At 41.1% G+C, this 23,939-nt stretch overlaps 8 protein-coding genes and 1 non-coding gene across 9 annotated transcripts; 8 read left to right on the top strand and 1 right to left on the bottom strand.

The window, feature by feature from the left end:
- Window positions 1-1,067: 1,067 nt before the first annotated feature.
- BCR41DRAFT_105723 (hypothetical protein) lies at window positions 1,068-2,270 on the top strand. Its single transcript, XM_022019340.1, has 2 exons — window positions 1,068-1,903; window positions 2,038-2,270. The coding sequence occupies exons 1-2, from the start codon at window positions 1,157-1,159 to the stop codon at window positions 2,146-2,148; spliced, it is 858 nt and encodes a 285-aa protein (XP_021880019.1). The 5' UTR covers window positions 1,068-1,156; the 3' UTR covers window positions 2,149-2,270.
- Window positions 2,271-2,594: 324 nt separating this feature from the next.
- Window positions 2,595-5,190, top strand: BCR41DRAFT_308151 (SNF2 family N-terminal domain-domain-containing protein; the record flags this gene model as incomplete). The annotated part of the gene is made up of 6 exons (XM_022020899.1): window positions 2,595-2,804; window positions 2,889-3,443; window positions 3,531-4,445; window positions 4,555-4,745; window positions 4,842-4,929; window positions 5,014-5,190. The coding sequence occupies 6 exons, from the start codon at window positions 2,595-2,597 to the stop codon at window positions 5,188-5,190; spliced, it is 2,136 nt and encodes a 711-aa protein (XP_021880018.1).
- Window positions 5,191-5,329: 139 nt separating this feature from the next.
- Window positions 5,330-6,244, top strand: BCR41DRAFT_105663 (hypothetical protein). The gene is made up of 3 exons (XM_022019338.1): window positions 5,330-5,345; window positions 5,537-5,864; window positions 5,955-6,244. The coding sequence occupies exons 2-3, from the start codon at window positions 5,552-5,554 to the stop codon at window positions 6,128-6,130; spliced, it is 489 nt and encodes a 162-aa protein (XP_021880017.1). The 5' UTR covers window positions 5,330-5,345; window positions 5,537-5,551; the 3' UTR covers window positions 6,131-6,244.
- Window positions 6,138-8,591, top strand: BCR41DRAFT_105678 (eukaryotic translation initiation factor 3 subunit 8 N-terminus-domain-containing protein). The gene is made up of 3 exons (XM_022019339.1): window positions 6,138-6,845; window positions 6,941-7,292; window positions 7,384-8,591. Exons 1-3 carry the CDS (start codon window positions 6,358-6,360, stop codon window positions 8,491-8,493), a joined length of 1,950 nt encoding a protein of 649 aa, XP_021880016.1. The 5' UTR covers window positions 6,138-6,357; the 3' UTR covers window positions 8,494-8,591.
- Window positions 8,592-11,431: 2,840 nt separating this feature from the next.
- Window positions 11,432-13,004, top strand: BCR41DRAFT_338310 (sepiapterin reductase). The gene is made up of 4 exons (XM_022022110.1): window positions 11,432-11,767; window positions 11,906-12,039; window positions 12,192-12,369; window positions 12,528-13,004. Exons 1-4 carry the CDS (start codon window positions 11,465-11,467, stop codon window positions 12,753-12,755), a joined length of 843 nt encoding a protein of 280 aa, XP_021880015.1. The 5' UTR covers window positions 11,432-11,464; the 3' UTR covers window positions 12,756-13,004.
- A 930-nt stretch (window positions 13,005-13,934) lies between these two features.
- On the top strand, window positions 13,935-16,443 carry BCR41DRAFT_356561 (methyltransferase type 11). Its single transcript, XM_022024674.1, has 6 exons — window positions 13,935-14,459; window positions 14,773-14,781; window positions 14,950-14,962; window positions 15,046-15,105; window positions 15,191-15,238; window positions 15,319-16,443. The coding sequence occupies exons 1-6, from the start codon at window positions 14,305-14,307 to the stop codon at window positions 15,949-15,951; spliced, it is 918 nt and encodes a 305-aa protein (XP_021880014.1). The 5' UTR covers window positions 13,935-14,304; the 3' UTR covers window positions 15,952-16,443.
- A 72-nt stretch (window positions 16,444-16,515) lies between these two features.
- On the bottom strand, window positions 16,516-19,595 carry BCR41DRAFT_356560 (hypothetical protein). The gene is made up of 6 exons (XM_022024673.1): window positions 19,167-19,595; window positions 18,789-19,051; window positions 18,520-18,643; window positions 18,071-18,434; window positions 17,825-17,953; window positions 16,516-17,707 (listed from the first exon to the last, which is right to left on the bottom strand). Exons 1-6 carry the CDS (start codon window positions 19,308-19,310, stop codon window positions 16,794-16,796), a joined length of 1,938 nt encoding a protein of 645 aa, XP_021880013.1. The 5' UTR covers window positions 19,311-19,595; the 3' UTR covers window positions 16,516-16,793.
- A 180-nt stretch (window positions 19,596-19,775) lies between these two features.
- On the top strand, window positions 19,776-21,280 carry BCR41DRAFT_356559 (hypothetical protein). The gene is made up of 6 exons (XM_022024672.1): window positions 19,776-19,992; window positions 20,124-20,215; window positions 20,346-20,423; window positions 20,528-20,664; window positions 20,771-20,902; window positions 21,011-21,280. Exons 1-6 carry the CDS (start codon window positions 19,884-19,886, stop codon window positions 21,204-21,206), a joined length of 744 nt encoding a protein of 247 aa, XP_021880012.1. The 5' UTR covers window positions 19,776-19,883; the 3' UTR covers window positions 21,207-21,280.
- Window positions 21,281-22,915: 1,635 nt separating this feature from the next.
- BCR41DRAFT_t96 lies at window positions 22,916-22,989 on the top strand. The gene has a single exon. It is a non-coding gene; the product is annotated as a tRNA-Val (tRNA).
- Window positions 22,990-23,939: the final 950 nt, after the last annotated feature.

Raw genomic sequence — 23,939 nt, 5'->3', positions numbered from 1 at the left:
GGACGAGGTATAGATATACAGCTAGGCAGTTGTTGTGTGCCTTTAAAAAAATTAAAATGTCGCTTTGAAATCATGTCGCTAATAAAAATTAGATCATGAATCTGTCTATTAAGGATATAGAGACACAACGTGAATCCCGGAACAGGAATGTGGTTACAAACATTGGACTTCTGAGCAGACTCACGCAGAAAACTCCTAACAAAGTACAAGTAGGTTTACATTCTACATTTACAGTGATTAGGGTTTTACAGCCATTGATATGACATCGCTGTCTCTTTTTTTTTTTTTTTTTTTTTTTAGTTGTATAATAGGGACAAAGATCAACAAATCATCAGATGGAGAGGAGTCAAGAGTCAATTGAGCGGCGCGGCCAATAAATGTACTGAAACTGGCACTTACACTCACACGAGTATCAAATTTTACTGCAAGCACATGACCTCTTTTTGGCGTTGAGCTTAGAGCACTACTTTGGGCAAAGCAACCGAATCAGAGAAATGGCAAAATCGTTTATTTTCTAGCCCCTGTTTTTTGTATTGTAAACAGACACAAGGCCTCCTGACCGAGGGCATTTAACATGGCGACGATAAAAGGGGCGCACCCCTTTTGATCGCACTCCTGGTAATATGTAATAGTAGCCAGCCAATTGTTGCACGGACAGAAGATAGGAGTTAATACGATCCAATTGCTTTTGGGAATGATCACGCTGCAGGTCACATGGAGCATTAATGGAAAAACACGCACAACTACAGCAATTAAGGCAGATTAAAAAAAGTGATATATATATATATATATATATATATTCTATTCACTCTCTCCCATCGCTTTCTTCTTTTACCACCCCCTCTGTTGCAAAGAACGTCCCTGCATCCTCCATTCTTTACTTTACTCCGTTCCCCACCTTTTCCCGCATTCTCTTACATTCTCTCGCATTCTCTTGCATTCTCCTGCATTTTTTTTTTTTTTTTTTTTTTGCCTTGACTATTCGACTGGACCACATAGACACTTAGACATTCTTCTATTCAGCAATTAGGATACAGTTCCAACGACACCGCTACTACACCACATAGTATATTGTAGTAACCACCAATTAGATCACTCCATACTCACTTTTACTCAATCAAAAGTGATAGAAAGTAAAGCAACGAAAATAACAACCATGCCAGGAGACATGTCAGAAAACAGGCGCGGCTATGACTCTGCAGCGCTTGCCTTAACGCAATCGGTATTCCTTCAGCAAATCGGAAGTGGGGCAATGTCCTACACAGATAACAAGTACATGCCTTACCAAAGCAACGGTAACAGTCCGCCAGACCTCAAGCAGCAACAGAACCATCATCCTAATATTCATGGCTGCTCTTCCCTACTACCCTCAAAGCATGGAAGACCAATTGACTCAGACCCTACTGATAGTGTTATAGATGAGGGCGATAACGATCGTTTGCAAAAGCGTAAAAAACTTGATAGCGACTTTTATAACGTTAATCAAATGTATACCCAGGTGCAGCATCAGCAAGGGGCTCCCCAGAATCAAGGTGCTCTTCCAATCTCAAATCATAATACACCAGTTGAACAGACGCCGCCAATTTCGAGCAGTGTCAATGGCAAAGACCAATCGATTGCACAACATTCACATTTGCAAAATGCAGAGACACCGTTCTGTCACAACTCTGGTGGCTCCGACTCAGTACAATCTACTCTTTCGCAATCTGCTGACCGAGGACAGCCAGAAGACAATGGTCCTGAGCTTAATCGACATCTTTGCTTCGGAATGATCCAGTCTCTCGTTGTAACACTCTATCCCAGGCAGTTAGAATACGAAGAGGGGAAGTCTGATCCAGTCAAAATCAAGCGTACTACCACTGCCAACAAGGCAACTCTGGCTGTGGAGCACGAAGCAGGCCTTGTGAGTGATACTGCATTTTTGGCCAGATGACCGGAATGTATTCCTGATTGTGTCATTGACTCGACCCCATTCTTTCTCCTTCTCTTTCCTACTCGTAACCTCAACAAAAATGCTGTAATTGTCCTCTTCATTAGTACGGGTATGTTGTGTCGGAGCTAACGGATACGATAATCCCACTTGTCGATGCCAATATGATATGGTGGGAAGCACATGTACCACGTCAGCGCAGACATAACGTAGGTTAAGCCATCCAGGATGCGATCTATCATTATATCCGGCTGAAAAGAGCATTACTTACAATGTGAGTTATTTATATCACTAGAATGTCAGTGTGCCTGTCAACATCATTCTTTATGGACCACAGGAGCATCAGATGGCAGTAGCAATGGCCCTTCATGGAAAAGTTCGATTAGAGGATCCTATCGAGTTTGATCATCGTACACGCTATTCAAATCCACTGCTCCCTGCCCCTGGCGAAAAGCTTTCTCCCTACGATATTTGGAGAGGCGTCACTACACCGCCAACGTCATATGCAAATGGCTCATCTCGGTTGCACGGGTATTCTGGATATGGCAGTGGATCGGCAGCTCGCTCAGCGGAAGAGATCAAGAACCAAATTGATAGTGTGTTTAAGGGACTTCGCAGCGTAACCGATCTTCCTCTGGTTGAACCGACGGCATGCATGTCCACAATGTTATACAAACATCAAAAACAAGCGCTTTATTTTCTGCTGGAAAGGGAGAAGCCAGAAGAGTATACAGACAATGAAAAGAACAAGCTTACATCTCTGTGGAGAGTGAGACATCCACCTCACGGGCATCCTGTCTACCTGAACGTGGTGACTAATCAAGAGTCAAGCGCGAAGCCAGTAACTATGCGTGGAGGAATTCTGGCTGACGATGTAAGCACAACTGTTATGGCTATACGTCGAAATGGTAGAATGCGAACAATCCGGGCATTAATATATTTTATATACAAATTATAGATGGGCCTTGGCAAAACAATCACCGTAATATCATTAATCACTGCCACACTGGATAGAGGAATGTACGCGCGCCTCGCTGCAGCCTCCTTGCTGCCATTTACGGGTAACGCTATACAGCTATCAAGTGCGATGCCGTCTCCTCCTAGACCAAGTATCTTGCGGATAAAATCTCATGCTACTTTGATCATTTGTCCGCTGTCTACAGTTCAGAACTGGGAAGAGCAGTTTGAAAACCACGTTCAGAAGGATTTTCTAAATGTCTATGTCTACCATGGAGGGCAACGTGTAGCGGACCCATCTTTCCTTGCGAAGCATGATGTGGTCATAACAACATATAATCTTCTAGGTACAGAGTATTCCAAGGAAACTAAAGCAAGAGACCCACAGACTGGATTGTCCAAGTATCCGAGCGTTTTGCAACATGTGGAGTGGTTTAGAGTTGTACTAGATGAAGCACACATAATTAAGGAGGTCAACACGGTGCAGAGTAAAGCCGCATCGGCCCTTACAGCTGAGCGGAGATGGTGCTTAACAGGGACTCCCGTTCAAAACAAAGTAAAGTTGGCACTATTTGTGGCTAAAGGATAGTGTATACGTTTACATTTAGGCAACTGACAATATTTATGTTACGTTTGGAATTAGCTGGATGATTTGTATGCGCTAGTCAAGTTCCTTCAAATGCACCCGTTTGACGAAAAGGTTCAATGGACGCACTATATCTCAAAGCCAATCAAAGCGGCCAATCCCATTGGAATCGCCAGGCTGCAGACGCTTATGAAAGTCATCACACTTCGCCGTACAAAGTCTCAGATGGTTGACGGGCAGCCACTCTTAGCTCTTCCTACTCGGACTGACCACAAACGCATCCTCGAGCTGAGCCTAAACGAACGCCAGCTTTATCAGCGCATGGAGTCCCGCGCTAAACAGACTGTAGATCAGATTGTCCAAGAAAATAAGATTATGAAGAGTTATGCACATATCCTTCAGGCAATCCTTAAGTTGCGCCAGATTTGCGCTCATTATGCTCTTGTCAAGAATTTAGGTGACGATCAGGATGCCTCTATAGAATTCAATGTAGCAAAGGCATCTGAAATACTGACGCTCCTACAGGATTCTGGCAACGATCAATGCAACCACTGCTTCAATACTTCCACAACTACGCCAATCGTGGCTCGCTGCGAACATATCTTTTGTCCTGACTGTGTTAAGAAGCTTAATCCAGTCACATTCATGATGATCCAGAAGCTGAACGCCAATGTTAGTGTTACTCCAGGGCTTAAAACCGAATTCCCGTGTCCGCAATGCGCTTCTGTGCTGCGCCCTATCGATTTGATCCAGATTCAAGACGATCCTGAGGATAAAATAACGGGGATTAGTTCGAACATAGATCATATTCACACAAGAAGAGACGAAAATGGCGCCTTGATCCATAGCACAAAGGTTAAAGCTCTCTTAGAAGACCTGGTGCAGGCTACAGAGGCCTCTAAGAAGGCTAACAAGTCTATTGCAAAGAGCGTTGTTTTTTCACAATGGACAAGCATGTTGGATCTAATTGAGGTATATATGCTAAATGAAGGGACGCATAGTCATTCTTGTTTCCTATATCTTGTGCTCTTACATGAAGCTTGTGCTCACACACATCTTTTTCTCGATTCATTTCCTATAGGATGGTCTTCGTGAAAACCATATTAAGTTCACTCGTCTGGATGGGACCATGCAACGAAGTGACCGCACTGCAGCCCTTACTGATTTCAAGGAAAAGGCTGATGTTGGTGTTATTCTAATCAGCTTGAAAGCAGGCGGTGTAGGGCTAAATTTGACATCGGCACAGCGCGTTTATTTAATGGACCCTCATTGGTGAGTAATAGAATAATTCTTGATTCATATTTTTTGATGCATACCAGGTCTAAAAGCTGACAGAAGCTGACATCTACACTTTTATTGGGATGTTAGGAATCCTGCGGTTGAGAGCCAGGCGATTGACCGAATCCACCGCCTTGGGCAAACCAAGCCTGTGGATGTTATTAGGTTTATCATTAAGGTAAGCTGTACACTCGACATGAAATGTTCCGATATCATGTTGACCATGTTTTAACCTAATGCTTGTTCAATAACCCCTTACTAGGACTCTATCGAGGAGAATATCCTGGAACTGCAGAAACGCAAAGCTGAATTGTCTGATATGACCTTTTCCGAGAAGCTATCCAAGCAGGAGGTTCTCAAGAGGCGTCTTGAGGACCTGCGTTGTTTATTCCGGGGCTCCTCTGATTTGATAAAAAAGACGCCTGAGATTACAGCATAAAACATAGATCTAGAAAGCTTGCAAATATAGATATTTGCATATAGGGAAGAATGACGACGTCAGTTTTGTTTTTTTTTTTTTTTGTGATGAAATAAATGACCCCTTTGGGATCTTACATTTGTTCCTCCTTCCAAGGCATCTTCGTCCACCTGTGAGTAGAAGATTGATTCCTCTTCTTAATTATAATCACGATCAGACAATACTAAATATTATTGCTCAACACAATTCGGGACATTTTCCTTCCAAACATAAATAACCGACGTTTCTTTTTTTTTTTTATTTGTTTTGATCAAACCTTTTTGGTTTGTACGATCTTTGTCCAAAATCCCTACCATTATCATAATAGTAAAACGCCGCCACCATGTCTCGTTTTTTCCGCGCTGGAGAGAGCGACTCTGATGATACAGAGTCTGATTACTCTGAAGAGCTTACTGCCTCCGAGTCTGAGGACCATTCCGACTCTGATTCGGATGAATCATCGTCCGATGATGAGCGGCCTGGCAAGAAGCCCCAAGGTCGTCTTTTTGGCCTCGGCTCTGATGATTCTGATAGTGACGATGATGAAGTCCGCGTTGTCCGCTCTGCAAAGGACAAGCGTTTCGAAGAGATTGAGCAGGCTGTGACTTCAATGGCTAACGGTCAAAAGATCAATGACTGGGTCTCAGTTCAAAATGGTATGTTTGAAATCTTCCAAGGAGATCAGGACTTTTTACATTTGGATCTATGAATCAGCTAGCAGCCTCAATAGTTAACACCAACACTAGCGGCTGTACCAGTGCCACTAATAGTAACAGTAGCAATTTATATTTGGGATGGATCAAAATTGCCGCTGAAGGATATCAACAAAGGACACAGAGCATTTTCACCTCCTGTAGTATTAACGATTCATGTAGCATGCATGACATCGCGAAAGGACAGACTGGCTGCCAAATTGGCATAGTTGATGCCTGTGTGATGTTTGGACTTAGGATATCTGCTCACACTGTACTCATTTGATTTTTTTTTAATACTTCATATAAAGAATTCGATCGTGCCAATAAAGCCATTCAGAAGGCTGCGGGTATTATCGCCCAAACTGGTATCCCTAAGTTTTATATTAAAGCTGTTGCTGAGTTAGAGAAGGCCATTCAGGGCGCCTTGGAGAAAGAAAAGTCGGCTTCAAAGAAGATGAACGCCTCTAATGCCAAGGCCCTCAACTCAATGAAGCAGAAGGTCAAGAAGAACAACCGACTCTATGAAAAGGAGATCCAGGAGTACGAAAAGGACCCTGATAACTATGATGTGGAACAGGATGAAGAGGAGGTTGTTGAGACTAAACGTAAGGCCAAGAAGCCTAAGAAAGATCTTTCGGAATCCGAGGATGAAGATGAGCAGAAAGGGGAAGAGGAGGTCGATGATGGGTTCACTCCCGTTGGAGCTGGTGGAAAGTCTATCGAGCTTAATCAAGAGAATCTATTCAAGAAGTTGAGAGAAGTTATCGATGCTCGTGGAAAGAAGAACACTAATCGTGAGGAGCAGGTTCGCATCTTGGAGAGACTTCTTGTCGTCGCGAACAATCCTTACCAGAAGATCCATGTGCTCTTGAACTTGATTTCCGCCCAGTTCGATTTTGCTGTTGGTCTCTCTGGTTACATGAGCATTCCTTTCTGGAAGAAGTAAGTAATTTTAGTATTATTATTGATTTTAATCAAGAACGGCTTTAGTTTTATACAACTTAAAATTGATCCTCTTTGTTTTTATTATTTCATAGCGCTGAAAAGTATCTCAACAATCTTTTGACAATTTTGGAATCTAATCGTGGCTATGTTGTCAAGGAGGCTGTTCCAGAGGATGATGATATTGATAAAGATCGTATTCCAGAGAATGGCCAGACTGTGTTCATCCGGGGCTCTATTGTAGCCTTTGTTGATCGTCTGGATGAAGAGTTCACAAAGTCTCTTCAAAACATTGACCCTCACACCACAGACTATGTCGACCGCCTCAAGGACGAAGTTGGCCTTTATGCAGTAATCGTCCGCTCTAATGAATATTTCAAGAGTCTCGAGCTGACTGATGCTATTTGTCGTACCACAATGAGGCGCTTGGAGCACTTGTATTTCAAGGTATATTGAAGTTTACTCTGGCTTTGAAAGGTTACGCCTGCTGTAGTTTGTCGACCACAGAATTTATTCAATGTTTCGCCGTCTCTATTAGCCCGATACTGTTATTGTTGCAGTCGAGAATGCTACTGCTTCGCTCTTGCCTTCCAATATTATCAAGCCTGTCAAGGACTCTGAGGATCTGATCCATGACCTGTGTGTCCATTTGTATAAGAATGCCAATTCACTTCAGCGTACACGCGCCATGCTTTGCCACATCTACCACCACGCACTTCATAATCGTTACTTCGTTGCCCGTGACATGCTTTTGATGTCGCATTTGCAGGAGACCATCCATCAGGCAGATATTACAACACAGATCTTGCACAACCGCACTATGGTTCAACTGGGTCTCTGTGCTTTCCGTGAGGGTATGATCAAGGAAGCCCACACTTGTTTGCAGGACATTTCTGGGACTGGCCGTGTCAAAGAGCTTTTGGCGCAGGGCCTTCAGGCCCAACGCTACGGCTCTGTTTCGCCCGAACAAGAGAAGCTTGAGCGCCAGCGCCAGCTCCCTTTCCATATGCATATTAACTTGGAACTCTTGGAGTGCGTTTACTTGACATGCTCCATGCTTCTTGAGATCCCCAATATGGCTGCCAATGGAAATAGCACCGAAGGCCGTAAAAAGGTGATTTCAAAACCCTTCCGCCGCATGCTTGATTATAATTCTCGTCAGGTTTTCTCTGGACCCCCCGAAAACACCCGCGATCATATTATGGGTGCTGCCAAGGCGTTAGCGAGCGCCGAGTGGCAAAAGTCTATTGATCTGATCAACTCTATCAAAATCTGGGAGCTCATGCCTTCATCGGATAAAATCAAGGAGATGCTCGGTCGTAAGATTCAGGAGGAAGGACTTCGTACCTATCTGTTCGCTAATGCTTCATATTATTCATCAGTGGGTCTTGAACAGCTTGCCAAGATGTTTGACCTACCTCTGACCACTGTTGTCTCTATTGTGTCCAAAATGGTGTGGAACGAGGAGCTGTCAGCCAGTATCGATCAGGTCACCAACGTCGTTGTCTTACACCGTGTTGAACCAACAAAATTACAGTCACTCGCTTTGGCTTTTGCAGAGAAGGCTGCAGCCTTTGTGGAGGGTAACGAGAAGCTGTTGGAGACAAAGACTCCTCAACAGAATGAGCGCCCAAAGAAGGGTAAGTGATTTTATGAGATCCAACCCAAGTATCTCCTCTTTTGTTATTTTATTTTTGCTCTGCTCATTCGTACTCATTCATTCTGATGATTTCCTATTTTGAACAACATAGGAACTAGCGGTGTCACTAAGGAACAAACATCAGGCAGACAGCAACAGCAGCGTACGATGGGCCCCCGTGGCAATCGTGGTGGACGTAATCAGTTTAACAACGGGCTCGGTAACAGTGTGAGGGGTCGTAAGTAGGACGGAAAGGATTTTTAAAGTTATGAAGGTCTTTTTTTTTTCGCTGAATAAAAAAAAAAAAAAAAAAAAAAAAAAAAAAAGATATTGGCATATGGACGATAATGTAAACAACTTTTATTGAAGCTATCATCCGCTCTATGTTACTTTTCAACTTTCTATTTTATTTTTTTGCTCTTTATTGTTCCAGTTACGCCTGCAAATAGCCATATCAGTTGTATATCATACTCTCTTTAGTCTCTGCCCTTTACTTCTTCCTCTTCCTCATAATAATCGTTGAAAATGTGAAACAGGCTAAGAAAGGCAATGATTTTTTCAGGGAAGTTACAGACAAGAGAAAGCGATTAGAGATGGCAAGAAGAGGGCATGTTCAGCCGATCAACTTACTCAACAGCGAAGAATTGGTGCTGACCTCAACTGTCTCTCTTGATCCTCTGCAGCCACAAAAAAATTGGAAGAAGAAGAGAGCAAGCTGCAACGAAACAAGATCGATTGCTTCGACGTCAATCTCACATGAAGGCACTTTCAGTCAATAAAGGCCAACATCCAGCACGAGGGCGCACAAGTTACTGATCCTCAAGTCGGACAATTCGGAACTGTGCACGAGATGCAACAATATCTATACGGGGCAACTGCGCTTGACATCTCCAACTTGACCACTCCGACGACATCCTGGAGAGCAACGGATTTCATATTTGCTTCGCACACTATTGTTGACCGGTGGGTTTAGAGTCAGCTCTACGTACGAGAGATTATTGAATGCCTAACCAACAAGAATGCCAAGCCAGAGTATCTCAAATGGTCATCAAGACCCGGTTTAGACTCTCCAACTCATACTAAGAGAGATAACGACGCTTATGTGGCTACCAGTGAACGCTCTTCAGTTACTGTGTACGTTTTTCCGGCGCTAGATTACGTTTATGGCCGTTAAAATGACTGTTCTAAATCGTATTGTTGTGGCAGTGCAAGGAAGGCTTCAAATTTGTGAAAGGGGCGCAGCTGCTCCAGCATACTTAATCATTTTATTTAATCAGACATATGAAGGGGTAATCAGTTAAAGCAAACTTATTATGAACAGATTAGATACGAATACACATAACATTACGATCATTTGAAAGGTGATTTTTGCTATGCTTTTATTGTCTGTTGCTTTGGTAGACTACACATGTTGTCTTGAGCGAAAGAGAAAAAAAAGAACAAATGGATTGTATAAAGGCAGACAATGATGAACAGAATAGTATTGGCATCGGCAGTAAACCTTGACAATGAGGTTTTCCTGGCGTTTAAGAATATGACATTTCGACATCGCAGTTATGCCCTGAAGACGACGAAGACAAAAAGTTGTTTTTTTTTTTTCTTTTAGTTTCTTTCCGTCTTCGACTGGTGTTTGCAGATATTGCCCAAGAGCGAGCGTCTTAAGACCTGACGGAGCAATGGCGACGTGCCAGAGTGCTTCCCAGCTGATCTGTTCTTCTTGTGCCTTCTGGTCTTGCTGTTTTTTTTTTTTTTTTTTTTTTTTTTTTTGTTTTCATCAACATCGTATGATGTATGCATTGGTGAAAGTTTTTTTTATATGTTTGTGAGTGGTATGTTCATAGAAAAAAACTAGCCGCAAGCAAGTAGAAAAGTCAAAAAGATAATAGCAATGTAATATTGTGCAGATGAGAGGAATAGGTGGGACACATTAAGAGCTTATTTTCAAAGCCCTCAGGCCTTTTCCCTTCTCTTTTCAAGTTAATAATAAATTATTGTATCTGTCATACCCTCATTCTCAATCTCTCTTCCTCCTTCTTCTTTAGGTTTCGTGTACTTTTTGCTTTGTATAAGTTCAAGAACCAATAACAGAATCGAAAGACCTGGGTGGTACCATAAGAGAGAGAAAGAGGAACAGGGAGAGCGACAGCAGCATGTACAATATTATTATTACCTCAACAGAGCCTTGATGACCTCATCTGACAGCTCTTGAACTTGGTGTGCAGCCTTGGCTGAATCTTGCGACGTCTTTGTCACGAGTGAATGAGATGCCGAGGCTGTGGCCAAACAAGCAACCATGTTGAGACTTGAGTAAATAAGTGTTTACTTTTCCTCTTTTTTTAAAAAAAAAAAAAAAAAAAAAAAAGTAGGGGGAAAGAAAAGGAGGAGTGGAAGAGATGTCTTTCTTTTGTTGTCTGTTTTTTTTTTTCCCTGCCAGTGATAAAGGGTAAAGAGACAGAAATGTGAATAAAATGCAATTACAAGTAGAGATAATAACTATATACAGAGTGTAATGGGGAAGACGTAAAAAATTAAAAATTGTCGGAAGAATAATTGTTTGAATAATAAATCAGTTCTTGGCGGGAAGCGTGACAGAGACAGAGATGTAGTGCATCGAACACTTAGTTAAAAGGTCGAAAAAAGTGAAAAATAGAAAAAAAAAAAAAAAAAAAAAAAAAAAAAAAGTGAAAGAGAGGGAGAGAGAGAGAGAGCAATGAGCTCTTGAAGTCGTTTATAATAAAGAAAAGGGAAGTAAAAATACAGAAAAATAAAAATATAAAAAAAAAAAAAAAAAAAAAAAAAGGCGGGATGAAGTGGAGGATGAGAAGAGAAAGAGATGATGTTTGGATTCTATCGTAATGATTTTTTTAAAAAATGATTCATCATACACGTGATGATCCCATTTGATCCAAAGAATGACGAAAAACTGCCAATTCCAACATATGTATATTTTATTTTTAAACCATTTTGGACCTGATTACAAATGACATCACAACATCATCTCGTCATCATCACTGGAGCTAATCGTGGTTTTGGAGCAAGTCTTGCCCATTCCTATGTCCTCCACAGCGAGGCAAACTCAATTTCATTTGTACTTGTGGGAAGAAATCACTCAGGACTAGAAAAAGTCTTAACGGAATTGCAACAGATTACTAGTGTTAATGTTACGGTTAAAGGAGTTGTCGTGGGTAATGTTGATCTGAGTAACATTGAGACCCTAGACACTAACTTGGCCAGGATCCAAATCGCTGCCAATGAGATGAGACAAAAAGCTGTGGAAACTAAGGTAAAACAATCAAAGGACGACATAGGACTTCCTTTTGATCGACCTGAGGCGTCATCCAGTTTCCATATGAGCGAGTAAAGAGTGGTGTTATAGTGTTAGTTTTTGAACATTTCCTTTCAAACTTCACCACTAAAATAGAACATCATCACCAAGTCTGTGCTCATCAACAACGCAGGATCCTTGGGCGACCTTGGTAAATCAACCAAAGAGTTTACATGGCAGGAAGCACGGGACTACCTTGATTTCAATGTTGTGTCCTTTATTGGTTTGAAGTATGAATATACTTTGGAAAATTAAAAGAAGCGGCACTGTTAAGCACTGTAAAATAAAGCTGCGAGGGAGGACAACCATCCTCTTAAGATGAGGCCTACTTTCTCACGTCTTTCTTTTTTATTTAAAAAAAAAAAAAAAAAAAAAAAAAAAGCTCCATGTTTCTCAAAGATACCCTTGCAGCTTTACCAAAGGAGCAATATCCGGATCACAAGACAGTTATAGTTAATATATCGTCGCTGCTTGCTGTCCAGCCTTTCTCCAATTGGGGACTCTATGCTTCTGGAAAGGCTGCTCGTGACAGGTTACTGGGTGTTGTTGCACTCGAGGAGGTAATGCTATTATAGCAAAGTTGTCATCACTTGTTTAAGAATAAAAATATGTGGAAATTATTCAATGGTATTCATGGACATAATGATAATCGAAAGATAAAAGCCTAATCTGTTTGTTTTTTTTAAATTGCTTATCCTATATCCCCCATACATTACAGAAAGCAAATAATGTCAAGACACTGAACTATGCTCCTGGACCCCTGGACAATGATATGCAGGCAGACGTCAGACGCACTCTTGGCGACAAGGAGCAACTTAAGATCTATGATGGCATGCACAAAAGCGGATCTCTTGTCAAGATGGACGACTCGAGCCGTAAGCTCGTTTTGTTGCTGAAGAAAGATGACTTTACGAGTGGTGGACATATTGATTTTTATGATGAATAGGAAGGGACCTTTTATTGCTTCTTTTCAACCCCTTTTTGAAAGGGCAAATAGAAGTCCGTCATTAATTTGATAATGAGGGCTATTGATCCATTCGTTGCCAATTAATAATTCACTCAAGGCATATTTCTAAAGAAGAAAAAATTAGATGTTACATCAATGTATATAATGTGCCTGTGATAGATTGTTTATTCTTTTTTGTGCCTGCGTACAACTTGAAGGAAACGATGGAACATGCATTTATTAATCTACAGTACATGAAAATATACAATACTTGTCATACCATGATCTATGTAAACCTGCTGCAAAAGAATGTCGATCTTCTGCATTTCTTATTCTGCAATTGACCTGCGTGAGTTGATAAATTCGTTGGAGTTAGACATTACCCTGTTATTGCGCTCGGCTGCCCATCTTTTGATTGTTTATAAATGAGGGCTTTACATCCTCCCATTTTTAGATTCCGCATAACCATCATGGGCGTTGAAAAGTGAATGAGATGATCGATCTTCACTGCTTTTAATATTCGTGTCGTCTATTGGTGAGTAGAGTGGGCCCTTTCTTCATTTTGATTGCCCATCGCCGATCAGCAAATCTTTACATCTACATTTTATGACCATGTCAAGTCGATGTAACAACAGCTGATGGATAAAGGAGAGATTTAAATAAGCAGCACTAAAGAGCACATCAAGGATCCTTCATAATCCTTGTATGAGTTGAGGTCGTGAGGAACAGCACTATACCATTGACTTCCTTATTATTGCTGAGAGTAGAAGTAGGGCAAGCGGTGAGGGATAGAGGACCTTTTCTTCAATCTTCTGTTCATTTTGTACTCAATGGCGAAGATTCTTCCTTCTACCGGGTTCAAATTCCTTATATTAAAGCTTTCTGTTCGCTAATTCATCACCCCTTCTTGCCTATGCTTAACACCAGTTACCTTTGCCTTTTTTTTTTTTTCTCGATATCCTTCGTCACTGAATATCCATTATGTTAATTTTAATTAGGCCGTTGGTGTCACCATCCCAGTAAACACATGGACAGGGACAACTTGCTCTCATCTAATAACTGTCACCGATACTATTGAGCTGCACACGTACAAATAACAGCAATAATTATCCAAACATTGGCGGCCAAAAGAGTTCATACTTCTCAAGGTTCAAGCTAAAGACCTCCTTCCTTTCTTCCCTTCTCTCTTAACTTCAACATCTGACCTTTCCTCCTACAAAAGCTTTACTACCACATCCAGCACTGTATCCATCACCCACATTACCTACGATCGCTCCCAATTCACTAGTCAATATCAACGCCAGTACCACACCCTTGCTGTCACACCTTTACCTGTCCGGGGTGTGAATCAAATTTGAATAAACAGCGGTTCCTCGGCTCATTTAACAACAATCACAGCAATAGTAGCTTCAAGTCAAAAATCCCAACCCACGCCATTATCACAGCAGGACACCGCTACCAGGGAACAGTATATTCTGTACTTCATACCCAGAAACAACAGGTGACACCACCAAATCTCGTTCCCCAAGAGGATTTTATTCTCATCACCATGAACAAGACGATCTCTTCAGGCATCAACACCACATTTTCAAATGTGGAAATGGGGGGATGCAACCAGCTTTCCACCGAATATCAATGGCTCGAGGGACGGCGATACCATAACATACCCGGGGCTTCTTACCTCCTTCCCAATGACATTGATGAGTAAGCTGATTTGCTTTTTTATAACTACCATGTTAATTTTTACTGTTCTTTCTCCCCTCTCCCATTTTCATCTACTAAACTCTACTCTCTGTGCCCTTTTTTCCCGCCAATGCTGCCAATGCATTCATTATTTCATTCACCTTAATTTTTTTCTATTTTCGATTGTCGCTCCTTTGCTCTTTTTTTCAATCCAACTTAAAGTTCAACCGCAACAGAAACGATGTGGTTTACTTCATTTCTCCATTGGCAAATCAAGTAGACAGCTAATTCTATTTTTTTTTTCTTTTTCTTTTTGGCTGAACTCATCACATAGGGTTGACAGGTAACTAAAAAAAATGATTGAAATATTAGAAAAGGAAAAAATGGCACAGTCAGATAAGAAAACACTCGTGTGTCTGGCCATGTTTTGTTTTCATGGCAATTTCTGTGCAACTAACCCTGACTTTCTTTTTTCGCCTGGCTTATTGACATAACATTTCTTCACTTGCAGGCTGCAACTTCAAGTAAGAAAAAAAAAATCGCACGCACTCTTGGGCTTGGAGTTGGTGTCACAAGTTGAAGCTACTAAATTGTCCTTCTAAATTAGCACTTCATCCTTCGTTATGCTATTCAGGGTAACTACAAATCCCCGCTCGAGAAATCAAAGGTAAAGCTCAACATGGAACAAGGTTTGGAGCCTTCTAATCAGTCTTTAAAAGCTGACCTTTTATTAAACTATTTTATCTATTAAGGTGCGGGCTATTTTGGATGTTGGCTGTGGACCCGGAACATGGACAATGGTAAATGATCTAACCGCAATGACATATCTTTTTAAGATAAAAATTAACCTCATCTTTTTTTCGTTTGTCATCAATGTTAGGAAATGGCTAACGAGTTTCCTGATGCAACCATCACAGGGATTGACATATCCATCGTATTCCCAACAACTATCATCCCGAGCAACTGCAAGTTTATTCAACATAACATCCTCAACCCCTTGCCTTTCCCTGATAACACCTTTGATTTTGTCTATCAACGACTTCTAGTTGCAGGATTGACGCATGAAAACTGGATATTTGTTTTAAAGGAGCTGGAACGGGTCACTAAACCAGGTGGTTGGATCGAGTTGGTTGAGATAGATGGCATTGGTGGCAACAATGGACCATGTACGGCCAAGATCTGGAACTGGATTGATAAAGCACTTTCTACCCGTGGCGTCAACTGTTTGATTGGTCGGGATATCGGGTATGGCAACATGCTGAAACAGGCAAATGTGGTAAATGTAAAAGAAGAGGTATTGAGACTGCCGACAGGAGACCATGGTGGTAAGATCGGAACGTTACTTAAAGAGAATGAGCAATCGTTCTGGAATGCAATCACACCAATAGTCATCCATGGTGCTGGCGTGGACATAGACGAGTATGAAGAGATGATGCAAATTGCAGACTCGGAAGTGGAAGAGTATAAAAGTTATCATATCTTCTATGTCGTAACCGGCCAAAAGCGCGATTAGTCACCTCTTCAAAGTTGCTTGCTGCTATGCTGCTCTTTTTAAAACACTATCATTAGAAAACTCTTCCTTCTAATCCCTTGATAGTCTTCAAGGTTTCCATTTTGTCAATAAGTCTTCCACAATAAACCAGTAGAGCTACCTAGCAAACGCCTCGAATGTTGATACACTACTAAATGGCCGTCTTAACTTCAGAGCCATTATCGAATGTTTGGGCAAAATGCACTTCAGCAACCTCAAGAACAATTCGAAAATAATAAAGTCTGATCTCATTCCTGCAATCACTGTTCAAGATCAAATCACGTAACCAATTCTATCCAAGAGCCGGTGCCTGCCCATTTCCCTGCTGAATCTTCAAGTATTGCCACTATAAACATAGTCATTGTCGGTTCATTGTTCCCTCATCTCTTTACTTGTTCATTTATTCGTTCATCAATAGCTACGACTGAAAAAAATAGAGCCACAATATCACACAGACATAGGAGTAACACCAGCTTCGAATAAACTAGAACGCAAATGGAATCCATGAGATACAGTCACTTATTATTCAAAAAAAAAACTTTATTACTCTTTTTATGTGTTTTTTTTTTTGTATTCCAAATATGAATATGGGTGTAAATGTAATTGTGAATGTTAAAAAAAGTCTAATTTTTCGTTCGCATAGCGATGCTTATAAAGAGTCCTATGCTTTTAATGTTGATCCCATGAAGAGGAAGTATGTGAAGTAAATTGGAATACATGAAAGTGATGTTATCCAAGGAGTGTCCGAAGGGTATCCAGGAAATTCGAATGATGCTGATTGCTTGACTGCTTCGTGGAGCTGCGATACAGCGCTTAATCCTTCTTTACTTGGCTAATCTAGCAATGGCAAAGACAGCAAGAACGGTGACAGATAGAGTTACCAAGGCACCAGGAAGAAGATACTCATCAGGGATTGAATCCAATATTTTCTTTAACTCGGAAGGTTGCTTCTTAGGCTCCTCAGGAACTGTTGGCTTAGGAATTTCGACAGGCTCCTCTGGTATAGCAACAGGCGCAGGCACGGCTGCCATAGCAGCAGGGGCTGCTGCGGCTGGTGGCACTGTCACAGCAGGAAGAACTTGAGATGCTCTCGGGTCTGAGACATAGAGCATAACACGGTTATGACCTTGCTTCTTAGCAATCGCAACTGAGTCCGCCAAATCTGCATCTGAGGTCATCATCACATAGTCCTGCTCGTCATCCATGTATGAAATGTTGAATTCAGCAAGAAGGGCGCTCTGACTAGGATCTGATTCAGGTCCGAAGGGTTCCTTTTCCAAAATAGTATCCCTGAGACGGTTCAGGTCAGTGTAATCGGCAGTAAAGCGGTGTACCGTGTTTGAAACAGGCGATTTAAACTTGAACACAAAGGTTGTGCTCTCCTCCTCAATTTGCTTATGGATCAGCTCACTGCGATCTTCTGCGACAACTGAGGCTGATTCATTGGGAAAGATCTCACCAGGGAAGGGCTGCATAGCTTGATGGCTGCTAGGTGAGGCTGCAAGACTGGGTGACATAATTGATGAAGGCGCCATTGACTCTGAGACCACAGATCCTTCCTCACCATCACCCATTGTTGCAGAATTCCAGAAATGACTCCACATGGGCCCTGATTCTGAATCCTTTGAGTTCATTGAATTAATTTGCTCCATGGTAGCATAGGTGAGTTTGAGAACATCAACAACTCCAACAATTTCTTTATCCTCTTCAACGACAGGCAGGTTGAGGTAATGGCCATCTAGTTGAAATAATAAAGCATCACATTTGTCTTAAGTATACCAATAAGGCAAAGAGAAAAACGAAGATTGGAGTGATGAAAAGATAGCTCAGAGTTTAATAATGCAATTTAACATACCATGCATCTTGCGTAAGGCATCCATAATGGTCATCGATGGCGGAGCAGTGTCAGGATGGGGTGTCATGACACGGACCACGCTGCAGTTGCTGGGCTCCAATTGAGCAGCAATGACACGAAGGACAATGTCTATGCCAAGAACAGATTAGGAAAAAAAAAAAAAAAAAAAAAAAAAAGAACTTGTAAGTGATCATTTCTTTTTTTTTTTTTTTTTTTTTTTTTTGCATAATCTGAACAAGATCTTACCCTTGGATGTGAAAATCCCGGCAATATCGATGCCGTTCTGGTCCATGACCAAAACAGCAGTAACGCGACGCTCTTTCATCAGCTTGGCAGCCTCCTTGACAGTAGCCTTAACGCTAACCTCGGCAGCAGGTGAGCCATCAAGGACAGAGCTTAGGTCAGGACACATCATCTTCTCTCTGAGAGTCTCCATGTATTGAATCATTGCCATGTTCTGCATGCCACCCCATTCCTTGTCTACACCCTCCAAAGCATCGTAAAGCTTCTTAGACTGTCCATATGCCCTCTCCATCTTTGACAAGGATTCGTACAAGCATTTTGTAATATCTAAGAGACCAACAATTTCTGAATCTTCGTTTTGTACGGGCTTAAAAAAAAGGGAAGAATCAGTATGCAATTCGGGAATCTATCATATGCTTTTCAAATCAAGCTTCCTTTTCACAACTACTTACCAAATGCCTGAAGCCTCTCTGAACCATAAGATTCAGGGCATCAGTTGCACTGCGGTCAGTTGTAACAACCATGGGGTTAGGGGTCATAATATCTACCACACGAGTCGAACGGGGATCAAGACCACTATGATTTTTATGATAATTCATCGCAGTAACAACGTCGCATGCAGGTTAGTAAGGGTATTGCTGCTGTTACTGCTGTTATCAGTAAATTATAAGGACGACAGAAAAAAAGAGAGAAGGAATATTCGGTATACAGCAACACTTACGCAGCGACAACACGGAAGGCCAGGTCCTTGGCCGTAAAGATACCTGATAGGTGCTCCTCGTCGTTAATGACGAGGACACAATCGGCACGCTTGGCAGCCATGTTCTGAGATGCCTCTGTTACAGTGATAGACTCTGAGACCGTCAAAGCTTGGGAGACACGCAAGGCCGAGACAGTGCCTGCCATGACTTTTTGTGTCTGCTTGGCCTTGCGAGAGCTGTGGCGCTTCTTGGACAGCTCTTGTTCAATTTTACGGCGAATAGCCTTTAAAAAAGAAGGAAAAAAAATAGTGAGAGATGTAATTGCAACATGGTGATTGTTTCCGCAAATGGCACTTCAACCTTTTTATTTGGTGTTTTTAAATGAAAAAATCAAGTACCTCATCCTTCTTAGACTGACGATGACGGGCGGACTCACTGAAGCTCGAAGAGACATCCGACATTTGATCGCTCGGTCGACTGCTCACAAGACCTTGATAGGCTTTTCCTGCTTGAGGTGGTCTGAGGGAGCTTGCCATGGACATGATGGATGGGGAGGTAAGCAAAGGGACTGAATAAGGATGAAAAACAAAGAAGTGGAAGAGAGAATTGAATTAGTTTTCTTTCTTTGCGTGGGAGTTTGAATGTGGAAACAATAACCCAGATCAGGTGTCAGTTGGAATAACACTCAAAAATCCGTTGATGTGTCTGTGTGCTTTTCCAAACGGGAAAAAAGATGGTTCTTACTGATAAAATATTGAGTGTAAGTGTTTAAGTCTGGAGCCAAGATAAGAATAAGAGAGAAATAGAAAAGACTATTGAGAAAAGAGACAAAGGTTGTTTGAACGGGAAAAAAAATTCAGGAACGCACAAGAGTCTGTTGTATAAATGAGGCATGCTTCTAGTTCCGAATGGAGGAAACGTGACATTTACATATATTTGGGCTACGACTGTTGATGCCTCATTGGCCAGTGCAAATTTAAAAAATATGTTTGAAACCCTCCTTGTCTTCTTTCTTTCCTTTATACGACTTGTCAGGATTCAACTTGTTCCGGATTTCACCTCATAGGAATATTCATTCCAAAACAAAAAACAAAGTTGATACGCGGTTTTGTGTCATGTCATCATCATTCAGAGGACTCATTCCTCATCAACTCATCATCGCCAATAATGAATATCTTACTTTACTCGCTCTTTTGACTTTAGTAGCGCTTGTTGGAATCGCAGGTAAAGGAGAAGCTCTCTGGCCTATAGCTAGGAATTCAAAAACGCCTGTATTTTCACCGCAATGCCAATCTTCCGACGAATACCTATTTACAGAAAAGTTGCTATTGGCATTATCTCTTTTACTATCACAGCAAGCTTCTTGCTTGTTTCTAAAAGAAACTCTAAAAACACCATCCTACTCACAGGATTACCTTTTGCTGGGAAGACTGCTATTCACTATTTGGTAGGAACCAGTTCCAAACCATAAGAAGGACTAGGATTACATGATTGTATGGATTGCAAAGGCCTTAATAAGAGATATTGCTTTAAGGGTCATCTGATTGTTAACCAGACTCTCCTATTCTGGTTAATAGATCAATCATGGCAAGTCTGTAGAGACTGTTACTTCTATTAAGGAAAATGAGGCCGACGCTGTTTTGATCGATGGAAAGGTATCCTATCTGTCTATTGCATTTATTATACTGCCACTGTCAAAGATGAATCCAAAAGGCGCAGTTAAAGACTTATCTTTTCACTGTCTATATCATAACCTTAGACCCCAGCTCACATAGTGGATATTCCCGGACATGAGCGTCTTCGTTTCAAATTCTCAGAGTTTATGCCGATTGCTCGCGCAGTAGTCTTTGTTGTTGACAGCTCAACGGCCTCACGTCAAACGCGCCTCCTAGCAGAGTAAAGGGTCTTAATTGGATTTTCTTTCCATGAATCACTATATCGCGACTTGTCCTGACGCCTTTTATTAAAAAAAAAAAAAAAAAAAAAAAAAAAACATTTACAGATACCTTTACGACGTTCTCGCGGATAAATTTACCCAAAACGAGCGAATTCCAGTATTGATTGCATGCAACAAGTCTGATCTCTTGACGTCTTTCAAGAAAGAACGTATCCAGACTTTGTTAGAGACAGAAATGTACGTTTTCATTCACATCCTTGGTTCTTCAGACAACATGAGCAACTCTCACCTTTTAACAATCACTTCTCTGCGAGTCTAATAACAAACTCCATTCACTTTATATAGTAATAAGCTGCGTCAGACACGAGCCGCTGCTTTAGATACCCAGGACACTGACGGCAATGAGAACGTCTTTTTGGGATTTGAAGGAAAGGATTTCACATTCCAGGATCTCGAGAATGAGGTTGAGTTTTTAGAGTGCTCTGCTGAAAACAAAGACATTGAAAGGATCAAGGACTGGATGGCTGGTGTTCTATACTAATCAGGAGTATGCAAACATACGAGTTTACATTTACCTCACCTACTATCAGAATTCTGCATATTGTACTAGTACGCTAAAAAAAGAAAATACAATTTCATCAGCTGTCCCACTGCAGCAAACAAGCGCTTTATCTGAGCTGTGCCATCACGAACACTAATACAATGTACAGATTACAATATCCTTGGAACGTTGATGCGAATGTGAGATAACGGTAGTGGTAACACATACAAACTCCATCAGTGGGTAAAATATTGTTAAAAGTAGTCATTGAGAATATTAGATCGTCGGGTACTATGACGAAGAGAAAAAAAATTATATGGCATGAGTTTTCTGATTAAATGAGGAAATAAATATATTCTGCAATAGTCTCTTAAGAAGTGAGCATTGAAGTACTCAGAATAGAAGGATAAAAGAGCTCGGACTTGTCCACTTGATTAGATCCGACCTGATAAAGGTTATACTTTCTCATTAAACGGGCGCTACTTTTCAGTTTTATTAAGATCTAATTAATCTCACATCAATATATATCATGCTACGAATGCCGTAAACCACATGCATCATTAAACTTTGAACGTAGTTAACAGATATGATCAAGCATGACAAGGCCAAGGCCTATGTCCTAACCCTACTTTTCTTTTCTTGCAGCTAATTGATTCATCCCTCCTCTATCTTTGGCTTCAATAACAATAAAAACAACTGTTATAAGGACGTATATTCTATGTCAAGCTCCAGTGCCTTAAGCGCTTTCCCCTCACCCCATTCCAGTAGAGAAAATACACTAACGAGAGCAGTATTGGAGTCCACTTTTTTTTGATGCTGTAGATGCACTAAGAAAGGTAACAGAGTCATATGGGACCCCCCTGCTGGAGGCGTCAATCCGCTGGATGAACCACCACTCTGGACTTGGACCTAATGATGGTCTGATTTTTGGTGCAAACGACTGCGTGGGAAACTTGAAAGAAAACCTCATCAGCTTACAGCAGGGTCCTTTGAACAAGGAGCTTGTCAAGGCCTTTGAGGAGCTCTGGGGAAAAGTCAAGGCAGCCAACCAAACATACTTTAGACGCGACATCCGATACCTGAAACCAGAAGACGACGATGTTGGAAGCGATGAAGAGACTGAGAAGTAAAATAAAGAGAGAGCCTGATAAACGGGTGCGTCAGCTCTTACAAAAGCATTTTGGTCTGGCCTTAAGAGTATGTCTCTCCAGATCCTTAAGACATTTCACAAATGCAAACATTAAGACAGCTTTGTTATGTTTGTTATGTCAATATATTACCTATCCAAGGTAAAAACTGGACCCACTTCCCTAATTTACTCCTTTTGCTTGTTGCGATTAAAGGAATACGCACAGGGAACAGTTACTGGGCCATAAAGTTACTCGCAAAGAGCGTTTAAGTGCTTCTCTTTTTTTTTTTTTTTTTTTTTTTTTTTTTTTTAAAAAAAAAGACCCTCAAGGACTCAAGGATGCTTTTACATAAACTTTTCGAGAACAAGGACCCAAGAGCCCCATATAATATGAATCTTTGCTACACTACAGCTCCTATTGATTAATCAGCACTGCTACACAACAAAGAGCAAAAAACGACAGAAATATTAGGCGTTTTTATTACCATTATCATAGTGGATATATTGGACACATCTATGCTACAATCACGTGATGCTATTAATAATATATAGCATTTCCTCGAAGGAAAACCAAAGCAAAGTTTGTATGGTGTAGTTGGTTATCACGTCTGTCTAACACACAGACGGTCCTCGGTTCGAGTCCGAGTACAAACATTTTGTATTTTTGGACTAGCTGGGTCATCAAGTCTTGCCAGTATTTGCACGGGGTCTTTATTTCATCCACAAGCGGCAGCGTGTATCCTACAGATTACATGATTCCAGCTTTTTATTTCGAAGCAAATAAGCGAAGGTGAGTCTAGAGTAGAGGGGAGTCTGGAGCTGCGATACTCATCGTGCTCTGTTGCATATTTCACAGTATGCAATATTACGATGGCCTAGCTAGAAAAAATTAGAGTAAAAAACACCAATGCGCTAAAAGATTAGCAGTAAAAATTAGTGGCAATAACGCGCCACACCTAGACGCGATAAATCTTTGATATGAAGTTTTTAGAACGATATGTAGTTACCCGATACAAGTCCCTCTACCAGAAAATGAATAAATACTCTATGGATGTGGTGTGTGGGCCCATATCTTATTCTCACTTACTTTTCTACTGCTTACTATCTATCTACAAAATATTTCTCACGCTCTATTCCGCTCTACAGTCACTCAAAAGAAAGTCTGGTTAAAGTGGGTTATTTATTATTTTTTTTATTTTGATTCTCTGACAAACAGCTCATTTATGACATACAAAAATACTTCACTGACCAAGATGGAAATTCACGCGTTTATTAATGAGGCCAATGTGGGTAATCACTGAAGTTTTTGGGCGGTACGTGCTGAGGGTAAACGGCAAGAAATAGGATTGAAGACAGTGCTTCTCTTCAAAATTTTATTTTTTTGACCAAACTTTCTTTCAGGTGATTGTACAATATGAAGCTAGTCCCTAGACGCAGTGAGCATCCACATGTGCTGCTGAGTATGCGACACTGCGTGCTAAAGACGATCCAAGGCAAGTTCTGGCTATTATTGGTGAAAAATCAACCCTGATTGAACATGATAACAAACTTGGAATGTAATCAGACAAAAATAAGGATCTTTATCAACGTAACAGAAAAGAGTA

The sequence above is a fragment of the Lobosporangium transversale genome, assembly GCF_002105155.1.
Source record: "Lobosporangium transversale strain NRRL 3116 chromosome Unknown BCR41scaffold_26, whole genome shotgun sequence".
NCBI lineage: Eukaryota > Fungi > Mortierellomycota > Mortierellomycetes > Mortierellales > Mortierellaceae > Lobosporangium > Lobosporangium transversale.
This window is presented reverse-complemented; position numbering and strand designations above follow the sequence as displayed.